Source organism: Halichoeres trimaculatus, unplaced genomic scaffold (assembly GCF_033239565.1).
Source record: "Halichoeres trimaculatus isolate MK-OKI-2021-1 unplaced genomic scaffold, fHalTri1.1 fHalTri1_scaffold_6, whole genome shotgun sequence".
Classification (NCBI taxonomy): Eukaryota; Metazoa; Chordata; class Actinopteri; order Labriformes; family Labridae; genus Halichoeres; species Halichoeres trimaculatus.
Window position 1 is genome coordinate 1,217,859 of NW_027437184.1, and position 23,968 is coordinate 1,241,826.

General features: G+C 39.5%; 1 protein-coding gene across 2 annotated transcripts in view; it reads right to left on the minus strand.

The window, feature by feature from the left end:
* Positions 1-23,968, minus strand: part of septin8a (septin 8a) — a 56,060-nt gene that overhangs the window by 31,270 nt on the left and 822 nt on the right. For both annotated transcript variants that reach the window (XM_074673091.1, XM_074673092.1), the window contains exons 2-4: positions 11,896-12,010; positions 11,525-11,720; positions 8,512-8,698 (exon numbers count right to left, since the gene is read on the minus strand). In XM_074673091.1, coding sequence (XP_074529192.1) covers positions 8,512-8,698; positions 11,525-11,720; positions 11,896-12,010 — 498 coding nt within the window. The remainder of the gene's footprint in view (positions 1-8,511; positions 8,699-11,524; positions 11,721-11,895; positions 12,011-23,968) is intronic.

Below are 23,968 nucleotides of genomic sequence, written 5' to 3' on the forward strand. Positions count from 1 at the left end.
TATGACAAGCGTCCCCGCGGCGGGATGGAGAGCACCTGTCAGACCCGATGAGGTTAGAGACTCAGCTCATTGTCTGCAGACGATCACAGATCACAGCCGTCTGACAGAGATCCATAAACAGTGAGGATTAGCTAATCTAACATACTGAGGGCTTCATTAAAAACATAAACTAACTCAGGACATCACTGAATACGTCTGAGGAAGCACACGAGACCAAGCGCCTTAAAGCTGCTCTGGGAATCAGCCTGAGCCCCGAAGACACAGAAACAAACAGTGATTATAAAAACACACACGACGCTGTCTCCGATCAGCAGCAGATGTGCAGATACATCAGTTTTTATAATTCCTTCATACAGCAGCATCACCCTGAATCCCTGACTGAGAGGATGAGGAGGATCCCCACAGATCCACTCATCACTTCCACAGCGTGCCTCAGAGCCAGAGCTCGTTAGGAAGTCAAATTACAGGCTCATCATACTTTATCGGATCATTAATTTACAGCAGGGCAGCCAGTATCGAGTTTTAACCCTCCTTTTACAATCAGAGCTCACTAATGGAAACCCGGGCCTGACGGCGGCTCTGTGGAGCGGCGAGGAGGGGGAGGAGGGGGAGGGGTTATTTGTTCACTTCCCACAACTGGGTTTTCCCAGCTGGTCAAAGAGTATTCCCACAGAGCTCTCAGTGTTTGTTTGGAGCAGCGAGGAGCTCCAGATGGTGAGCTCTGACCACAGTAAAGCAGTTCAAATGGAAGATTAAACCTGGGATTTTAAAATTCACATAACCTGGTACATCTCCTGCTGTTTCCTTTAAGACACAGGATAAATATCAATATAAATTAACAGAGGAAAGTTTCAGTGATTTATGGGAAGGCATCCCATAGATTCTGTTTTATATTAGTGTAGAGTAAGGCAAATTTAATGAAATTTTTCCATGAAAATATTTCGGGGTTTTTTTGCAAATTTTGCAAATTTCTTTTTTTTTAAGTTTTGCAATTTTTTGCAATTTTTTTTTTTTTTTGTACTTTTTGAAATATAATTATTTGTTTTTTTTGTATAGAGAAAGCATCCCATAGTTTCTGTTTTATATCAGTGTAAAGTGAGGCAAACTTTTAAAAAAAATGCAAATTTGGAAATTTCTTTTTTGGACATTTTTGCAAATTAATTTTTTCAATATTTAACATTTTTGAAATGTCATAATTATTTGTATTTTTGTATGGAGAAGGCATACAATAGTTATTGTTTTATATAAGTGTAAAGTAAGGCCATTTTTTAAAATTTTTTGCAAATTTTAAGTATTTCAGTTTTGTTTTTTGTTTTTTTCTGCAAATCTTGGAGATTTCTATTTTTACCAGTTTTGCAAATTTTTGCAAATTATTTTTTTTTCATCTTTGAAATATGATAATTGTTTGGAATTTTTATTTCCTTATTCTTTTTTCAAATTTTTTCAAATTTCTTTTTTGACTTTTTTTTCAAATTGTTGAAATGTTACATTTTTTAGAATTTTAACAATTTTCAAAATTTAGAAATTTTTGGATTCTTTTGAATTTTTAAAATTTTAAAGTTTTGCATTTAAAAAAAAATCAAAACATTTCTTTTTGTATTTTTTAAATAAAAAAATAAATGAAACGTGCAACTTTTTGAAATTTCATTTTTTTTTTTACGTTTTTGCAAATCTATTCAAAATAAAAAAAAAAAAACAAGGAGTCACATGTACAATTTCACATGTACAATTTAATTAATTTAAAAAAACTTCTGCTTTGATAATAATTCACTGGACTTAAACTATGTATAGAATTTTATAAACTTGTTTGTCTTAATTGTGAAGATAAAGTAGATTTTGTGGCTCCTGAATGACTTTAATCCAGGTGAGCTGAGGGAAAATTTGGCTCCTCTGAGAGTAAAGGTTGCAGACCCCTGCTCTAAGCCATGTAAACAAACATACAGTGTCTACATGATGGAAAAACTGGAACCATAAACAATTTGCAGTATAAGCTAATATTAGTTCCTCTTTGGGGTCTGCACAGACAGTTTAAGAAATGATGACGCGTCAAGAAAAGAGTGTTTTTTTCTCCATGATTTCCTTATTTAAGGACAGTATTAGGGGAATATTAGTCTTTCACAATGAGGAAACTACAGACATTAAATGAGGGAGAAAGAGAAACGATCAGGTGAGATTTCAAAGCACCCACACCAGAGATAATAAAGCCAGTGAAAAGTCTGAGTCACATTGAATCTAAAAACATGCTCCATGTACTGAGTGTGTTTTTAGGTTTGATATCAGAACGACAAAGGAAAGAGAATAACTCTGAGCTGTGGGGATTTATATTAACTCTAATCTGATGCAAACAGGTAAAAGTAAAGCTACAGGTACCACCTCAGTAAGAAGGGTAGGGGGTAAACTGGAGCTGATGAAGAAACCAGCTGCTTCTGAATCATGTTATGTCATGTTAAATATGAGCCTCTCTAAAGGTTATCTGCCATTGTTGGTGGACTGACCTCCACAAACTGACTCCTCAAATATTTGATATGAACTGCTAATGATTTCCTGCCATTCAAACAAACATCTCCATTTAAAACAAAGGAGCCCTCCTTCAGGCTCTTATCTCTCTTCCTGCTCTCCTCCTCCTCAGACCACACTCACTCCTCCACGCTCCTCCTGAGGGCGGGGGGAGTCCTGCCTCATTTAAAAGAAAAACACCATTGTGTGGCTCTGACTCCGACCTCGACTTACAGAGGGGAGTCCTGATTTTTTTCCCCTAACAGGCAAAATATATATAGTTAAAGGCTAATTGGTCTTTAATCTCCAATATCTCTGAATCAATCATTTTTCTGTCACTTTGCACATGAAACAAGAGTTAGCTCTGCTGCAGGTTTGACGTGGAGTGGTGGTCAGAGTCTGACATAAAATAAGCGTATAAACGTAAAGACTGACTCTGTGTGGAGAAGCTTCTTAAATCTCTGCTAGCTGCAGAAACATCCACTCTGCACAGAAAGCCCCATGAAGCACGTCAAACAAAGCCGTGTCACATCCACACTGTGGTCACACAGCACGGGCCTGCTTTCTCATAAAACAGCGGTCATTTTTCACATCATGGAAAGAATGCAGGGACAGAGCTCCTGAGGTCAGAGTGGTGTTTGCAGCGGCCACCCACTCAGGCTGACGGCGAGGCCTCTGCTGCACTCACCACGCTGTGCGTCGCTCTGAGGAGAAGCAACAACACGAGTCGTTCTTTACATTTCTACCACCGCTTAGGGTCACGGGACTGAGTAACAGCCACGGTGGCTTATGCATGGAGAGCTGCTCTGCTTTCATTCATGTCAGGAGGTGTGAGGCTCATGCTAACGTCCTCACTGTGCAGGTATATTTAGCTCAGGTGGGGTTTAGTGTCTTGGTTTAAAGCAGGGGGCACAGAGAGTTGGCTATGGGTGCTGTGGGGGCTGAGGGGGGTTTGGATGGCATCAGCAGACAGTTGGCACACAGGGCTGCCAGCGTTTGATCAGTGTGATGGTAACAAAGAGAGTAAAGGAGCTCAGCGGTTAGCGCTGTCACCTCACAGGGCGGAAAGTGCTGAGTCTGGATTCTGGCCCTGAGTGGAGGCCTCTGTTGGTTTTTGGGCTTCCTCTCAGAGCAGGACGGCACGTTATTTTACACTTAGAGGTAACGAAGAGAAGCAGGATGATTTCTCACTCTGCAAAAAACTGAAATCTTATCAAGTGTTTTTGTTTTATTTTTAGGAGAAAATGTCTTTTTAGACTTTATCAGAGCCACATGCACCTGAGCTGTCCAGAAAAATGTCTGATTTCAAGTTATTTAAAGACTAAATGAGGTCTGAATTGCCATAACAAGTGAAAAAAAATCTGCCAATGGAATAAGAGAAAGGTTTCTTGTATCAAGACATTATTCTATTTAAGGCTAATTTTTTAGCATTTTTTTCTGACTCCATCGGCAGTTTTTTTTTTTACTTTCCAAGCAATTCAGATCTTATTTTTGTCTTAAAATAACTTGAAATTAGCACATGCTTATTTGGTAACCTCCTTTTAATTTTAATCATTATATTATTAAATGTACAATTAAAATTATATTTTATTTTTTGTAGGTAGTATATATATATATATATATATATATATATATATATATATATATATATATATATATATATATATATATATATATATATATATATATATATATATATATATATATATATTATTTTATGTTTTATAATTTTCTTTGAATGCAGAGACAATAAGTTTTGTTAGGGAAAAAAAAACAAAAAAAAGACAACATTGTACATTTTGAATTTATAAAATTGTTTTTCATTTGATTGTGTCTCCAATAAAATATTGAAAAAAAAAAAACTTGAAATAATACATATTTCTTTACTGCTCTGTTAAACGTGACTTATATTTAGTATAATAAGACATTTTTTACTTAAAATAAGCCAAAAACATTTGATAAGATTTCAGTATTTTGGAACAAATCTATTTAACTGATTACTTTCGAGCTGGCTTTTTGCAGATTAAACTCCCTCATGGGTTTGTTAACTCCTGTTTTGGTGCAGCAGGAGCTGGGAGCTGTGGTGACAGATGTTAACTTTCCAGTTGAGCGTCTCTTGGGAGAAATCCACCAGATCAGTCAGAGTAACAGTGCATGAAGCAGCTTTTGGGACCTGAAGTGGAAACAAAGAGGCGCACTGTGGCGACTAATGAGTCTGAAAAGCATCAAAATTATAGCGAACCTTAATGGGAAAAGTTATGTTGTGTTTTTAAACTAAATCAAAGGTAATATCACTGATTTTTGACTGATAAAGTCATTAATCTGGGCCCTGAGAGTCTGGTTTTGAATCGTACCAGGAGTGATCTGGCAGAGATGTGCAGCCGTGCGTCAGTCGTTGGCAGGGCGAAGTCAGCAGGTTTGGGTCACAAGCTAACCATCTGCTCTGCTCTGGATTCATTATGATTGGACGGTCACACACGAGCAGAGCCAAAGCTGCCACCATGTCATCCTTACAGCAGAGCTTTTATGTCGTATACAGACACACTTCAGAGTTTACTGATCTCAGACCTGATCTTAACACCTGACACCGTCATGGGACGATAAAAACACTTCTGAACGAGGGCAGCTTCCCCTGAACGAAGAGCCAGGAGGACTCAGAGGACCTCATGTTTGCATGAACTGCCTCTTACTCTGACTCTCTTCTTCTCTGGCTTTGTAAACATGTGCTCTGAGATGTTTGGAGGATCTTTTACCTTCCTGAAATTCCAAACTTCCCACATGGTGAAACTGAGAGTTACGATCAGGAGCCGCAGAGTGGGTCAGCTGTTTCTGACTCGACGCTTTATCTGTTTGGGTTTAAGGAGAAATGGATCCCGTTGCTCGATAAGGGACAGAGTAAACATTCTGCGGAGAGGGGAAAACCTCAGAAATACTCGACTTATCACCAAAAAAACAAGAAAATACGGCACTAACTTCAACTTTTTCCTGAACCCTGACTGTGGTCCTCTCTCCTCTTGTTGTGGTAGTATCTTATTTTCCACTGTTTGTCTAAATGAGGCCAATCCAATGATTCTGCACCGTGCCACACACACAGGATGTCTGACAAACATGGATCCACCGACCAATAATCTGTGCAGTAAAACTCCCATGAGAGCAATAACAGAAGCCAGCGATCAATGTGGCATGAATGAGATTATTGAGCGGTGTACAGCTGACCTGTAATCATGTTAACTGCAAATATGTCAAACACAAACCCAGCGTCAGAAAGATGGGGATGTTTTTTCATTGGTTAATAACTGGTTTTTAGAGACGTGGATGAATCTTGACAGAAATTCAAACTCTTTAGAAAAAAACTAAAGATCAGAGTGAAACTACATAAACTGAATGGGGAACGACCAGCACTGAAAAATGGTGTCCTATTCCAAAGTGAGTCTCAGTGGGGTTTTGGTTTGGCCTGTTTTGAGCTGTTGTATAGAGGGATTATTTGTTTATTAACTACACTTGATGCTAGCGCAACTTGGGTGCAGAAGCACTGCGGAGTATAACGGTTTGTTAACCGTCATGGAGGAGCTAACCACCGAAAAAAACCATTTTAAACTAAATATCATCACTTTTACAGATGGTAAAATGCTCCCAGGTTTGTGAAATATCAGTGAGTGGACAGACGTTTTTAGCAGAGAAACCTAGCATGTATACCCAGAGAGGAAACACAACTCTCACTCGATGCTCATGACTGCATCATCCATGGACACTGATCAGACTGTGACATACCAGGATGTGAACATTGTTTCATAATATTTCCTCATTTTACTTTGGTCATAAAATCTGTTTCTGTTAATCATAATTTATAGCTTCACTCATTATTTCCTGTCCATGTTGAGTCCATGTTTGGTCAGAACCTCAGCCCCAAACCAACTTTTTCATTAAGCAAAGTCAAATCTGTGTTTGAGTATCAGTAGTTATTATTGCTTGTTTGCAGTCAAACCTTTTAACTGAGGTTGGATAAAGACAAAACATTTAATTACACACACGCAGACGTCGCTGGTGTATCAGTGTAAAGTGTGACCCTGTTAACTGGTGACTCTCAGCCCTTAATCACGGCCAGTTAGCATGGTTGCTATTAACACTGAAACACCGGTTGTGCTGTAACGGTGGAAACTTGACAGAAGTTGCCTCTGTTGTGTAGTATTGTTTTTGACAGCTATCCACAGAAAAACCAAACATTTAGATGCTTTAACAGGTTGAATTTAGTGTTCAAAAAATGCTAACTTGTCTGAATGAATGGAGCTAAACGCTGCTTCTGCGGTCAAGATGCGTGAACATCTTTATGATGACTGATAACCCCTCTATAAAAGTACGTGGTCCCATTCCAGAGTGAGTCTCAGGGGGTTTTGGTAATTTGTGCTATATTATACATTGTTCATGCTCCGCCCCCTTCTAAAGTAGTTCTCCCAGGAAGTAAACACCCCACAACCTCTGACTGAGAAAAATGGGAAAAGGGAAATTAAGTGTTAAAAAGAAAGAAAAAATTTGGTCCTGTAATATCTCAGGCTTTCAAAATAAATAGCAATAAATAGCTCCAACTTTCAACAGTCAGCATCTCTGCCTAGTAGGGGTGTAGCGGTAAACAAAAATCCCAGTTCAGAACGTACCTTGGTTTTAGGGTCAGGGTTTGGTACATTTTCGGTACAGTATGGAACAACGCAAAACCATTTTCTTCTTTAGCATGTTTATTAAACCAAAAACTTGCCATTATACAGCGAGGGGGGGGGCTCTTCAAGCTCCGGTTGGTCGTTAGCAGCAGCCATGATGCACAATTCAGACACAAGCTCCTGTGGCTACGAAGCTCTTTGATATTCATCTTCTGATTGGCTCACCGTGAGACGTCACGTACACATGATATGCACATGATCGCAAAGCACCAATCACAGACCACTTTCCTCATGAATATTAAACGCCTTCCTTGCTCAGCCAATCATAGACGAGTACTCACGTGAATATTAAAGAGCCATGTGCAGCGGCTAACGTAAACTTACAGTACTCATTCAATACAGCACTGTACCGAACCCAACGGCCTTATGGAGCGGTTTAGCACAGATACATGTACCTTTACACCCCTACTGCCTAGACCACAAACCAGTGTCATTCACAGCCTGGTCTAACCCTGGTATCAGTTCCCTATCACATGTATGAATGAAGACAGTCTTGGACCTTTTGAAGACCTCAAGAAGGAGAACAATCTGCCATCAGCCTAATTTTTCTTTTATTAGCAGGTGATCAGCTGTGCTCCCTACTCCCCCTCTCATTAATTTCATGTCAACAAAAATTTAAGGCGTGGGTTTTGTGTCTAATATGTATCAGAAACTTGAGGAAGCTACCCGTCCCTATACGGGTGTGACACAGGTCTGGATTTTGGACTTGGACTCTGGATCGCTCAAATTAACTGTGCCAGAGACAATTCAATAGACACCCTGTTCCTGGCTCTGAAAAATACTAAAGCTCTGCACAAGTTAAAGTCATATCTGAGTGCATCAACTGTTAGATTGAGGTTTCTTTTTTTAAGTTATAAAAGTAGAATAGTTTTTATTGTTTAATGTTAGAAAATGTACCTGGGGGGTTGAGTGAGGAAATATGTCTGTTGACTTTTGTTGGGACATGATCTAAACTTTACTCTGATAATTATTAAAATATCTGATCACAAAACAAACACTATAAACCAAGCTTGACTTCTTTGACTGGCGTGTGAATGAACATCCCTCACTTCCCTCCAGCACTTCCCTCTTGGCTTCATTCCTCTGAGTCCACACCCTCCACAGAGATCAGGGATCTCCATGTCACAGTGAAACACACACCGTCCACAGTGAAAGGGGGTCAGGTTTCAGGGACTCTGATAGTTAATCACAGAAACAGAGGGAGCAGAGGGAGCAGAGGGAGCAGAGGGACGGGAGCTTTCTGCCACAGGGGAAGAAAACACAGCGTGTGTGTGTGAATGTTAGCGTGTCAGTGGCGTGTCACCTTGCTGTCCAGCTTCTTCATGGTGACCAGGTCCAGGGACTTGAGGGAGTGTCCTGTCGGGGCTATGAAGTAAAGGCATATGTGGATCCTGGTGTCGTGGTAGTTGAACAGCGAGCGCTTGATCTTCAGCTCCTCCTGGAGATAGTTTTCAAACTGAGTGTCGATGTAGTCGACGATGGGCTTGTAGCTGTGGAGACATCAGAGGAGGAACCGTCAGGATTTACGGCTGTGGCTTAAAGCAAACATATTTGTTGTCTTTGTCATGGCCTGGCCATGAATCTGAAAGGAAGTATGGACGTTCACAGGGGAAATCAACCAAGCAGTCATGTTTTCAGGAACTGTGTGATCTGACTCAATGCCAGGTCTCAGCGTAGAGCTGTGCAGCGTAGAGCTGCATGCTTTCTTGCTCTGCTGATGGGAGTCTGCTTTAAACAATCTCAGCCTGCAAAGCATCCTGTCCTCTGTCACAGTAACCAACAGTGTCATCAGTAAATCAGAGAAATGGGAACAAAAACACGGGGAGAATTTTCTCATGAGCAGAAAAAAACAACTGCACAAGATCAACAACTTAATTAATTTATTTCTTTTAAGAAGCCAGGGATTTTTTTAGGATCATAACTGTTGAAACTGCGTTTCCCATGACTCCACTTTAAACTTAATTCCCAAAGTTCCTTTAAACACTTCTGTCTTCATCAAACCAACCATCATGACCACCTCAGGCTCTCTTGGTTACCGCTGGTGTCACCTCAGCTTTCACTTCTCCTCCAGCTCAACCAGGGGTCTGCAACCTTTACGTTCACAGGAACCACTTTTCCTCAGCTCACCTGGATTAAAGTCATTCAGGAGCCACAAAATCTACTTTATCTTCACAACAAACACAATATAGTGATTGAAGTTCTATTTAGAGTTAAAAACTAATGAATAATTACTGATATGAGTTTCAATATATTTTTTTTAATTTATAAAATTGTACATGTGATGTCTTAGTTTTTAATTTCAATAAAAAATAATTTCAATTTAATTAATTTAATAATTTCAATTTAAAAAATTGCAAAACTTTGGAAATTTATGGAAAAAATACAAAATTAAAAAAAGAAAGTTAAAAAAATTTGCAAATATTAAAAAATGCTAATATTTAAAAAAAAGAAATGTAATAAATTTACAGTAATTTTAAAAATAAATGCTAACATTTAAAAAAAGGGGGTTAATTTGCAGATATCAAAAAAATGCCAATATAGTTAAAATGGTAATATTTCTTTAAAAATAAAGATAATAATTTGCAAATATTAAAAAATGCTAATTTAAAAAAATGATTTTATTTTGGAAAAAGAAAGTTAATCAATTAGCAGTTATTTTAAAAATGCTAATATTTCTAAGAATGCTTACATTTAAAAAAAAGGAGGTTAATTTGTAGATACCATAAAATGCCAATATATACAAAAAAGGTACTATTTTTTTTTTTAATAAAGTTCATAAATTTGCAAATATTAAAACATGCTAATATTAAAAAAATGCTAATATTGAAAAAAAGGTTAATTTGCAAATATAAAAAAAGCTTATATTTTTTAAAAAGAAAGTTAATAAATTTGGGAATATTAAAAAAAATGAAATTTCAGAAAATTGCAAAAAAAATGCATTTTTTTTAAATAATGAAATAGTAAAATTTGAAAACATTTCAAATAATTTTGAAATTTTAAAATTTCACACATTTAAAAAAAAATGAGTTTCTGTTTGTCTGTCTTGCCACATTTCAAACATGTATATTAGCCAACCTGTGTTTTTTTTCCCCCCACCCTGAGGAAACATCCTGTGAACAAACATTACTTACAGCCCATCAGGGACACTACAGAGTCCACTTTAACCTTTTTCAGTGAAAGGATCTATTTTTCACTCCTGCTTTAGCACAGATCCAGAGCCAAAGGAAGAAAGCTCTCTGATTGGTTCACGGGTAAACTCACAGCAACAAGTGAAAAGTTCAGGTTGAACTTTAAGAGTCAATGAAGCAGCAAATTCCCCGGAGTGAGGAGCAGAAACCACGGGGACGGAGCCCTCCAGCCTGCATGTCCCAGGATGCTTTGCATAGGCATGGCCCGAGATTTGGATTTTTTTCCTTCTGCGTCTTTTTTTGTTTTGTGCTGCAAATAAAACGTCTGAAAACTTGAGTCACTGTAAAACCACTGAGGAGAAATCTTAATGCCAGTTTTGCTGTTGGAGACGCAGCTTGTTCGCAGTTTGTGAGGAAGGCTGAGCCGATCTGAACCTCAACCTGCAGCTCTGACAGGCTCTAACAAAGGATGCTAGTTATCAAACAGACAGGGTGAACTTCCTATAGTCTTAATGCACCAGCTCAGAGAGTGTGTGTGTGTGTGAGAAGTGAAAAGCATGTCTCCTGTATCCTCAGCTAGCTCCATGTTTACAGTCATCTGTCCTCTCCGCTCACATCTCTCTTCAATCTTCCCTCTGGAAAGCTCAGACTCTGACCTTTGGAGGCTCTCACTGAGCATTTACAGCCTGCTGCAGGCTCTGTCCTTCACTACGCTGGCTCACACAGCCTGCAGGGACCGCCGCTATCAAAGGCCGTGAGAGTGCAGCTCGCTGGCCTGGTCACAATGAGAGCGCTTCATTCCTCAGCTGAATGTTAGGAGAAAAAAAACACATGGGCCGTAGGATCCCTGCATTCCCCTCTCCCGTCTAATTTCCATCCGACTGGGAAAACAAAAATGTGCAGAAACCTTCACTGATACTCCTTTGTGTCTGTTTCTCTCGTTTGTATCCCCAGGCAACATTGACCTAATTTCAGTAAAACTATGCAGTTCACAACGGGTAAATACAAAGCAGGGTTTGCATGAGGATTGACAGGAAAATATGTCAGGATCCAAATGGAAAACACACCAAAGGAGGAGTTTCTGCAGCAGATGAGCTGAGTTTCACTCTCAGCGATGAAAATGTAGCTTCTCCAGTTTACAACAGAGGAGTATAACCACAGATCTCCTCCTCTTCCTCTTTTCCTCACCTGTCCTCTTTGTTTATCTGGTCCCCAAAGCCGACCGTGTCAACGATCGTCAGCTTGAGGTGGACGTTGCTCTCCTGCAGGTCGTACGTTCGCGGCCGCAGATACACGCCGTTCTGATAATGGCTGGCCTCCTCGTTTTCGAACATGGTGTTGAAGAGTGTGTTCATTAACGTCGACTTCCCGATGCCGGTCTCCCCTGTGGACGGAGGAGGAAGAGGAGGCGGAGAGAGTTAAACCACTCAGGTCAGCGGGGAGTGATTCATGTGCTTTCAGACAGACAGAGATTTTAATGCACTGACACAAAAAAAACACAGCGTTAAATTAACACTGAGGGGTAAAAACACACCTGAAGAAAGCGGTCTGACACTCACCTACGCAGAGGATATTGAAGCAGAATCCCTGTGTGACCGATTTACTGACCAGCTGGTCGGGGAGGCTGTCGAATCCAACATGTCCGCCCAAACTCAGGTTACGCTTTTCCTCATTCTGGAGCACAGACAGAAAACAAAACAGTTTGGTTAGATTTGAGGAAAGCGTTAGTCAGAGGCAGGAAGAGACGAAGCTTTCACATTCCTACGCAAATCAGTGTCCAACACGGCGCACACGTCCTGCAGCTGTAAAACCCATCATCACACGTCCAGGCTCAGGTAACCACAGCTCCTTCACCGTCTTTACACAGTGTTTGGTTTCATCAGAGCTGACTGAGACACACATCATGACACCAAACCCTCCTGATTCACGTCCTCTCATCATGTTCTCCAGAACAAACAAACAGAGTGTGACAAGCTGCAGCACCCAAACCTGTAAACAAACCCAAAATGCTCCCTGATCTCCATCGCTACGGTACATTACTGCAGAGGTGGAGAACAGACGCTCTAAAATCAATCTGCAATGAGGAGGACACAGCTCCCAGATTACAGATACACAACGACAAACCAGAGACAAACTACAGGGCCGTAAGCCTCTCCACCTCTGATCTCTTATCTGACACATCTCGTGGAGAAGAGACCGTCAGGGAGATGAGAGGAAGAGAAGAGACAGAGAGGAAGAGACAGCACCTTGAGATGAGACGAGGCCACCACAGCTCGTCTGGCCCGGCCATGAAGGCCTGCATACCTGAGGCCTGATGTCACTGAGTGCAGCCTGAGAGCGGAGCTGAAGGGAGGAGGAGGAAGAGGAGGAAGAGGAGGAGGACCCTGCATGGAGTCACAGACCTGAAGGGTCTTAAGATGAAGGATGAGGAGTGTGTGTCAGTGACTGTGTGAGATATGAGGACTAACTTTGAGCTGAGCTGAGTTAACCACAGGAAATAAACAGAAATATTCAGAGACTCGCTGACGTCATGCTGTAAGAATGCTGCAACAGTCTGTGTGGCATAGATAAGGGTGTTCAACCTGTGGCTCTGAAGCCTCATGTGGTCCTTTGACTCCTTCCGGTGGCTCCTTGTAGCTTTAAAAAAATATAATTAAAATGAAGAATTTTTATTTTTTATTTACTTACAGAGGGTATTAATGATTAACATTTTTTGTTAACATTTTGTTGAACTTAATATGAATTTTTTGTTAATTCTCTTAATGTTCATGTGTCTCTGAATTAACTTTGTATTTTTCTTGCTTCTTCCTGTTTTATTTTCTGTTATTTTATATGCTTTTTTATTATTAACCTTTGGAAAGCGACTGAGTATCTTGGAAAGCTCTTTATAAATAAAATGTATTATTATAATTATTATTATTTGTAATTATTATTAATATGTATCACATCTGTCAATAAAGCTTTTAATTTTTTTAAGATCTTTGCAAATTTTTAGAAATTTTTTGCAAATTTGAAAAAAAAATTTTTTGAAAGATTTTGCAAATAATTATTTTTTTTAATTTCTTTTTTTTGGAAATTATTTTAATTTTTTTTAATGTAGCAATTTTTTTGAAATATTTTCATTTTGGGGGAAATCAAGTCAATTTTTGAAATTACAGTTCTGTTTTTTTGCAAATTGTTGTTTTTTGCAGATTTTGAATTTTGGAAATTTTTAGAATATTTGCACATTTTATGTCTTTTTTTACTTTTGACAATTTTTGAAATGAATGACATTAATTTTTTTCATTTTTTAATATTTGCAAATTTATTTAAAAAAACAAAAAAATCACATGTACATTTCTATAAACACAAAAAAGTTTTTTTTTTTGATAATTATGGACTGGATTTTAACTGTATAGAATTGTACACAGTGTGTAGTCTTTACTGTGAAGATAAAGTACATTTTGTGCAGATTCTCCTATGACAGTAAAGGTTGCAGACCCTTGCTACATTGTGAAGCATAAACAGGAAGTGTGTTGTGGAGCTGTCTCAACTACACATGTCATATTTCACAGATTTATTTATGGTTTCTGACATTTTTCAGGAGAATAACGTGGAGCTTGAAGTGGGTTTAGATTATCAGGGATGAGGATGCTGCTGCTATTTCTGTCATTTATGATAATTAACACACTCTTGAGTCTTTCCTTTATTTGACACGTGTGTGATATGACAGATCTACAGTTTCTCAGATCTCTAACTCACCAGTAAAATCTCTCTGACTCTCATGAATTCATTAAAGAGCCCCTCACTCACTTCCTGTGTGTTTGATGGTGTGTATTCTGTCCCTCCTGAGCCTCCATTGTTGTCACTCCTAAACAAAGCATGTGTCACATCAACGTTCAGTTCGTGCAGCTCTGTGTTGGTTTTTACAAAGACGAGGACGAGGAAGAGGAAGAGGCAGTTTCTGGTTTGTGTGATCACTTTACAGTCAGAGCTGGTCGGACGACATTAAAGCTTCCTGTGGTCTTTGGTCTGAATGGGGGGGGGGGGGGGGGGTCCAAAGGAGAGAAAGTCTGATTTATCAGGGGAGGATAAATAAAGGCCAGCGTGCTCCTTCTCCATCAGTGGTTTGTGCTGGATCAGGTTTCACACGTGGCAGCTTCCTCACTGCACAGAGTTGGTGATTAAGCACATTGCTCAAGGGCACCTTCTCAACAGTTTCTGTGTGTGTCTGGAGTTTTTGCATGTTTTAAAACCACGGGTCTGGAAGCCTCAGGAGCATGCTCATATCAGTCATATGAAGGTTTTTCTTTCACCTTATAACATCATTTGTGTGGAAATCCCTCCAAACTCAGGAAAACCGCAGTGAGAAGGCGTCAGATTCCCACGGAGAGCAAAGATCCTGAGTCATGAGATAATTTCAGGGTTGACCTCCTGAGCCGGACCGGACCCGGCTGAGAGTAGCTCATAATCTCTGAGTGAGTGATGGATCTGTGGCCAGAGAGCACAGGCAGACCTGACCCACAGCGTTATCTTTAAGGATCATTCACAACACCAGTGCAGACGTGGACACAGGCGGCAGGCGGCGACTTCACGATGTGTGGTGAGCGCACGCTGGACGTGGTGGTTAACGTAGCGCCAAAACAGCTTAAGAATATGGTTCATGAAACATTTCACCGGGCTGAGAGACTCTGAATCAGGCCGATACTCAACGCTAAAAAATCTTACACCAAATAAGTCCTCCTTACCAGTAGTTGGCGCCACATTGCTGCGGTGTGACATCACGGGAAATGTGTGTGAGTTCCTGTTCAGACAAAAAACTGTTTACTCTGCACTTCAGTCTCTTTTTAAAAAATACTTTAACTCTGACAGTTTTATTTATCACTATAGTTTATTTATTAAAAACAAAACTCAGAAAGAGCTGTTTGTGTTTGGTTAAGAAGACTTGTAAATGTTCAGATGATGATGATAGTGTAGAAAAGCTTCCTTGATGGCGTGGTGTGATATCCACTTGATGGTATCATGGGAGCCCACGTCATTGTCGTGTTTTTTCTGTCACTTTGTGCTGAATTCTTCCATCCAAAGATAAACCTGATCCTCGCAGCTCCCCTCAGCGTTTCATGACACCAGCACAGAAACAGCCACTAGCTAACGATGTTCAACCAGCAGACAGGAGCAGCTAGGAGCCCTGTGAAGAGTCTGTGCGTCCGACCATCGGAGCAGAAAAGAGAGGAGCAGCAGCGTAAAGTATGACAGGAATGACAGGCTTCTGGTTAACTGTCCCCGGGTGAGGAAACAACACGGTTCCCAGGCCTCCGTATCGCCATGTCGACAGGAAATGACTGCACACAGGGGCCCCAGGTGGCTCAGAGTGAAATGAGGCACGACCCGTACGAGCTGGTTTGAGGCTGGCCAATGGGAGCTGGTTGTTTTTTCACAGAGGGCACTGAGACATGTGGGGGGCTGGTAGGGTAGATGGATAGTGTATGTTTTTAAATTGTCCTTTTAGGCTTCCTTAGTGTGTTTTAATGTGGCTGAGAGAGTCACTGAGAGTTATGTATGACTGTCAGGACTTTATTCTGAAAATCCTGCTTCATCGTCTTCTCGTGTCACAGCCGCTGACGGTGCTGCCATCTTTACCTCACTCAGTCGCTTCTCCCTAACACGGCTCTTCCAAACTTCAGCCCTGATGAAAACTTTCCCCTAAAGTTGAATAAATCTGTGACACAGATCCATCCTGACAAAAACTGAGGAGAGAATAAAAATCTGTTTCAGGCCCCGTCGCTTTATGGAAACTGTCTGTGAGAGCAGTCCTGATATGACCTGAAATCTCCCTCTCAGCCTCCTCCTCCTCCTCCTCCTCCTCCTGCTGTCTCTCCTTCTATCCCCCCTCGCCCTCTGGCCTCCTCTCCACCTGACTTGTGTCTTTACTTGTGTTTGCACTTCCTGTCGGCCTGGCTGAGCCTCCTCCTGACGGACTGAGGCGCACAAGTCTGAAGAAATGAAGTCTGTGGAAACGTTTCAGTGTTTTCAGTCTCTTCAGGTGAACTTCACGGTCCTGGATGTTGTGTTTTCACATTAAATATTATCACAATCCTCTGTAAAGCCAGTGTTTCTTGCTCTTCTGTGTTTCAGTGTTTTCATCTTGGCCTTTAAACCTTCTGCCTGACAGATATTGCGACACGCACACATCACAGTGGGTCCTGACGCGGTGCCAGCTCCGTGCTGACTGTCCTCGGGCAGAGCTGAGGACTAAAAGGAGACGAAGCCGTTTCTGTCACAGCTTTATTATACCAGAAAAACCTGCACAAAGATCCCAGCTTCATAAAATCTCATTTATCATCACTCTTTTTGAAACTATATCATGATTTGAAAAACCCTGCATGTGTGCAAGTTCAATTTTGCATTTTTTCCTCTTTTCTTTCATGTTGTATCAGTTCTCTAGGTGTAATCTTATATAACTGGATATACAAACATGTCTGTTAGTCTTTGCAAATTATGAACAAAATTTTATAACTAAATTGTGATGTTTAAAAGTCTAAAAACTAGCATTTCAGTCTAATAAATAAGAAAAAAATCAAATATCTGAGACAAAGTTCATCTTGTTTCATTCCAGTTCAGTCACAGATCCAGAATAACTCAACAGGAAAAGATCTGTTGAAGCCATATTTGTGAAAATGTGTTCAGAAAAACATGAAAACATACAATTGTTTGTAGTATCAGTTGTTGTAATGTGTTTGTCTAATACTGTGACTTAGATGAAGATCAAAACACATTTTACTTTACGCAGAGTTTCAGGTAATTCCGAAGGGTTTTCATGTTTTCTTTAAATTGTGTAAATTTACAACCAGGGAATGGGCAGAGATAACAGTCACATCATGAACTGATGGATTTTTTTTATTATTAAATGATTAACTGAATATTGAAAATACCTCACAACAATCTCTGCTTCTAGCAGCTGCTGTAACTAACAGGATCTTAAAAACAGAGGGCAGGCGTTAACGTGTCAAACTAGGGCTGAGTGTTGGCAAAAACAGCTTGATACGATATGAATCACGATACGTGGGTCAGGATTAGGGATGTCTCAATTCAATTTTTTTTACTTCTGGTTAGATTTTTTCATGTTTTGCCGATGCCGATCCTGTACTGATACCTTTCTCTGATAAATCCCGTACTCTGTTGGGTGATTTCGTTGTAAATGATGAATCATATGTGTTGTATCAAAGTGAGCTCTGTTGGTACCTCCATGAGGAGGACGCTGTTTTACTGTCATCGCTTTCCAAAGAGAAGTCGTCCCACACAGCGGACGTGTTTGCAACGTGGTTTGATTTACAGCAGCTGTAAAGCGTGACGGTGCTGAAAACACATGAATACTGGATCAGTCCTGATCACATAACGAAATCTGATGTTATCTGATCCTCAAAAAAAAGCCACAATCCTGTGATATTTTGCGATATTCTACACAGTTAACTAAGAATAAAACAGAGAGGATGTTTATGTTGATTAAAACATGACTCTTTATGCATCTCCTTTTTGCATTTCCTTTTTTATGTATCGTTCCTACTATATTTTTTTATGTCACTTTTTTCTATAGTGCTCTTATTAATCATTAGACACTACTGTAAAGCACTTCGGGGGCCTTTTGGGTTCTGTAAAGGGCTCTTAATAAAAATTGATTGATTGATTGATTGACTCAAAATTAAAGGACCAAGGAAAACACTGATGTCTACAGCAGTCTGACTTGCTCACTACAACAAAAACACACATCGTTAGGTTTAGAAATGCTTTGAATATACTTTGAGATGATGTTTATTATACAATCTATTGGCCAAATACAGTGTAGTAGCTCTTCAGCGCCATCTACCACAGTGGAAGTGGGAAAAAAATACTTTCAACTTTGGCTAAAATATAATTTATTTATTTTTTAAATATCAATATTAAGAGTTGAAATATTGATATTGTAACAGAGGTCAAAGCATCCTGATATATTGCTGTATGGATATTATTTCACATCTCTAGTCAAAACACAACAAATGAAACTATTGATCCAACTTTTCCTGTTTCCATACATATACTGACACCGATATCAGTCCGACACCAGTGTTAAATAACAACCTGCATGCCCTACTTTGGGATAAGTCTGGTAATTTTGGGGTTTTTTGGTAGATAAAATTGCTAAAGTCAATATTTACTCAAAATAACAAATATTTAAATGTTTACCAGTAAAACAAAGCCTCAGACTGTACAGAAGTTACTATTCAGAGTTAAACTTTCATACCCTGTCGACTGGTAATGCAGCAAAAAACAAAGAAAGTGAATCAGAGGAAACGTTTAAAATCAAGGAGCTAAAAGCGACGGTCAGCTCCATGGATCAGACCCTTCCCACTGATCCAGATCCAGCTTTGAGAAACACTGACATCAGGATATGTATCTGTGTATCCCTACATGAAACCACTTATGTATGTAAAATCTCCACTCCTGTGACAAACCATCAGCTGATTTTAGAGGATGAGTCATCAGAAGCAACAACGGACCCACAGCGAGCGACACGAGCGAGGTGATGAGAGTGGACATCTGCTGTGGAGCTGCTGGAGACTCTGAGGGTCTAATTTAATCCAGCGTCTGTGAGGGGAGGAGAGCGTAAGCTCAGAAACAAACGCCTCCTGTCTTGTGTTTCCATGTGGATGGTATATTCTCAGGGTTGTGTTGAGGACAGGTTTCATCGATGAGCTGATTCTGGGATGATTTCCTCTCCCACAGATTCTGCTCGCGTGTCGCTGTTCTTTGGCTGCCGCTGTGAAAGCGTTGGTGTTCAGGAGGTAAAAAAACGTTGATGGCTCTTTTCTTTTTGGTTTCACACTAATGCACAGAAATTGGAGAGACACGTTACTACTGAGCCTCATCGCTCCTGCCCAACAGGAAAGAGTAAAAAAAAACAGAGAGGGACAGGAACCAGTTTACGAGGCAGACGTACCAGTCACTCATCTTCACATGCTTTTCTAAAACACACAGTTTCCCCTCCATCGCTTCCCCGAGGAAGAAAAAACCTGTCCTGGAAAAATATTTTCTGTAGATCTGTCGCTGATTTTACACAAAGGCATCAGTTTTTTTTCCTCCCGACGACGTTCATACAAAAACTCTGACATGTGCTAATGAGAGCGATGAAACACCTGAGTCCGTCATACAGACGGGTTATTCATGTTATTTAAAGCTGACGCTGAAACTCCATCACAGAGCTGGTTAAACGGCTCGGCGGGCTCTGAATCCAGAGACAGGAACAGGAAACATTTCTGTCACTGTGAGTTTCTCTTTCTAAGACAAACCAACCACATTTACAGGTGAGCTAACCTCTGCCTTGCTTTCACTTTCTGTTTGCTCAGCGGGACCTGACCCTGCTTTAAATACCTGGGGTAAATGTACCATAAAGGAGACACTGATACTGATCCTGGTATCAGGTTTCAGGGTCCTGGTGCTTCTCAAAGCTGGATCAGAATCAGAGGGAAGGAGCTGATCCAGGTTGCTAACTGCCGCTCTTGGCTCCTTGATTTGAAATATTTCCTCTGCTGCTCTTTCTTTGTTGTTTTATCTACAGGGTATAATTTTTTAACACTGAACAGTAATGTCTGTAAAATCTGAAGCTGTTTAACTGGTAAACATTTAGATGGTTTATAGTTTAAATAAATATTAGGGATGCACAGAAATGAAAATTTGGGCTGATACCAATATTTTTTTTTATCACCAGACCATATGAAGAAGATGAATGATGAGGAGGATCTGACGTCTCAACTTTTTCCAACTCGGCTAATACACAAAGACTGAAATGAAGAATTTATATTATAAATTTATAAAAATTATAAAAAAAATAATAAACAAATTAATATCAATCAATATTAATTTATAAATGGATTTTTGTATAAAAAAAATCCTGATTTAAAATAATTAAACAAAAAATCCTGATACTACAATACATTGATTTTTTTTTCTCATAGTATTTGTACTGCAGGAAAAAATCCATAAAGTTGTTTTGATGCTTATCTGATATTAACATTGCTGTTACGGCTGATAACTGATATTTACCGATATCAAAATTCGTAAAAAAAAAAAAAAAATCTGAATTGATGTGTCGTGGTAGTTTGGTAGTTCAGAGAAAACGAGCGGCGCGATCGTGGAAAAAGATGACAGAGATCATGGAGAGGATCGAAGGATGGAGCGCCCGAGATGTACGCGATCAAAAAAAGTGCGTTTTGTCTGTTTTTTGGATCAAAAACAGGAAGAAAGACAAAAGAAGAGAGTCCACTCTTCTCAGGTAGTTTTGGTGTTTACAAAGTCAGAGAAAACAAGATTATTTGGGTCTTGAAAGATCGTTTAAGATGCTCTAAAGATGAGTAGATATCAGCTGATACTGATATGTTAAAAAATAACCTACATCGTAGGGATGGCGCATCCCGAATCATTTTATTTCAACTTCAGTAATTCCATGTACTCATATACTTGTTTGCCTTACCCCACAGTGGGACATGCAGGTTGTTATTTAACTCTGGTATCAGATTGATATCGTTATCAGTCGTTACCCAGAGCTCAGGTATCTGTACTGGATCCAGAAAAGTTAGATTGGTGTACTCCATCTGAGTCTTCACACACATAACCTGCCCAGAAAAATACCACATAGATAAATGCATTTCATCTACTGTGTGCCACACGAGAAGAGAAAAAGACCCGAGCACTTTAAGCTGTGAAAACACATGACTGAGTGCAGCAGGAGTGTGAAGTCACGGAGCGGCGTCCGACCTGTAGGTCATCTGCTCACGATCAGGTCGGACATTTATGATTGGCTCTCTCTGTCCTAAAGGTTATTACACCATCAAACAAACCTTACCAGCTCTGGATCTGTCTCCAGGTCCAGCCAACATTATTCAGAAAGCTTTCTAACACTCACAGATCCTATGGATGAATATTGAGTCATGGTCACAGGAGCTGCAGCTCAGCTGTCAGTGTTTATCTACAGCTCTAGATGTGACGAGCTGGAGCCTCTGGGCAGCTCAGCCTGTATATGTGCTCCACATGCAGCTTATATTTTTGGTGATACACAACAGCCTGTATGCTCTGACCTGAACAAGGCGGAAACGCTGATGCTGACTGCAGGCGCCTGGAAGAAGTTGCTGTTTAACGTGTTCTGGTTTGGATCGATGATAAACAAAAACTGTAACAGCTGGAGGGACTGTTTGTAGCTCTGAGCAGCTCAGAGATGAATTCTGTCTTTGGCATCAACAATCTACAGAAACCTAAAGGTCTATGGGATGCAGATTTTCTGCTGTCACCATACTGTTTGCATGTCCTTTCAAAAAACAGCGAACAGGAGTAGGATCATGGCTTCAGGCAAACTTAGACTTCAAATTATATTGAGATTCTTCAATTATTCAGATTTTTACCATTTTTAGTCTGCTTTTTTATTTTTTTCTATTTATTTTTTTTGTTTGTTTGTTTGTGGGGTTTTTGTTTTTTTTGTTTTTAATCACCAGACCATATGGAGAAGATGAATGATGAGGAGGATCTGACATCTCAACTTTTTCCAACTCAGCAAATAAACAAAGACTGAAATCTAGGATTTAAATTTGAAAAAAAAAAAAAGATATAACTTTATTTTTCATTGTAAAAAGTACAATGAAATTGCAGACAATATTACAATAATAATAAAAAAATATATAATAAATAGAATGAAAATTAAATCAAATTAAATTAAACAAAAATAAAATAAAATAAAAAAATAAAATAAAATAAAAATAAATAAAACACATTTTTGTATTAAAAAATAATAATAATTTAAAACTCATTAAACACAAAAATCCTGATACTACATTTCTTTTCTCCTAGTATATCTACTGCAGGAAAAAATCCAGAAATTCGTTTTGATGCTTTTAATAAGGGACATGGTGATAATAAGACAGGCCAAAATTGGGCATTTTGAAGAACATTGGCATCAGCTATTTTTGTCAATAAGAAATCAATTTAGAACTCTTATTTTTGGGGAAATTGTATTTTTTTTTTTTCCTGAGTTCTCATTTAACTTTTTAAGACTTGCTGCTGAGCCTGGGAGCTATATGCTTAAAGACATTAAAATAAAGTGAAGTGTAGGAGTTTGTACTATTCAAAGTTGTGACACCAGTATTTTCACTCTTACTGTAAATGAATATCGGCTCCAAATATCGGTATCGGTATCGGCCTTGAAAAACCATATGGGTCTTTCTGTATTAGAATCTGTTTAGGATTTAAAAATGTGGACCATGTTTATGTAAACTCTGTACATACGGTCTATGAAAGCTGCAGTTTCCCAGTGCAGGTTACTTGCTCTGTCAGTCCCTGTCTCTTGCCTGTAAGCGCTCCATGAAGCGAATGTAATGCTGTGCATGCTCAGAGGAAAAACAAAGCTCTTCAGGGTCGCCAAGCACTGTACATGCTAAATATGTTATAGGACGTTTGATTACATAACCATGTGAATGAATAACATCCTGTATATTTACGAGCTTCACTCACAGAGCGATCAATGAGTGAAAACAATAGATGAGAGCAGTCAGCCGGACTGATCGCTTCATGTGGCTCTCTGGCCTAGAAAGTCGACCCAAAGCCAAACAGGATTCACATGAGCGAGCCTCACACCTCTATCGATAGCTGCACATAATTAACAATACGGCCTCCACACAAACTGCCAGGCAAGCATGTCAGTTTGTTCAATATGTTCTCACTTAGTTCCCAAAGTTAGACAGGAAGTCAGCCGGTCAGGCAACTGTGCTGCTGCTCATTCCAGCAGCCTGTTACACTGCAATCTCAGCATTTCTCCCATGAATCAATGCTCTGCTTCTGGAGTCCAAAAGAGACATTTTAAAGAAGCAAGATGGCACCTGCACTGCAAAAAAATGACATTTTATCAAGTGTTTTTGTCTTATTTTGAATAGAAAATGTCTTTTTAGACTTCATCTGAGCCACATTCCAAAAAATGTCTCATGTCTCAGACGTCATTTTTTGTCTTTGAATAACTTGAAACAAGACATTTTCTGGACTGATAAGTTGAATGTGGCACATATCGAGTATAATAAGACCATTTTTAGTTAAAATAAGACAAAAACACTTGAAAAGATTGCTTTTTTTCAGTGTGCACCCCATTCATGGACACAATACTGATTTAAGAAGTGCCCACCAGGAAATACCCTCACCCCCTTTGTTTTGAACCCTTTCCTTTGCAGACATGTGTTGCACCAGTAAGTGGTAGGAGTGGCCCTGAGTGTGTTCTTAATCTTTTTATCCCTGCAACTCAGCACTGCTTACTGTCCAATTCACCACACTGAGAATCTCTTCAAGCATCTGCCAAAAAGTTAATCACCCTTTTTTAAATCCCCTCCTGTGCACACGCCTCCTCGCTGCAATATTGTTTTTTTTTTCCAGCATACACATGCTTTGAATTCTTGACACAGGAGGCCAACTATCCCACTATAAGCCTGTATTGCATCATGATACCTGAATGGCAGGGCTTGTCACTGTGATAATAATGCAGGATTCATGCCCAGCCTACTACTGGGATGTGCTTGTTCAGCATCTGGATGGGAAAAGTCGCATGTAAATTTCACTCTGTGGGTGAAAACAGTGCGGATGTTAAATTTT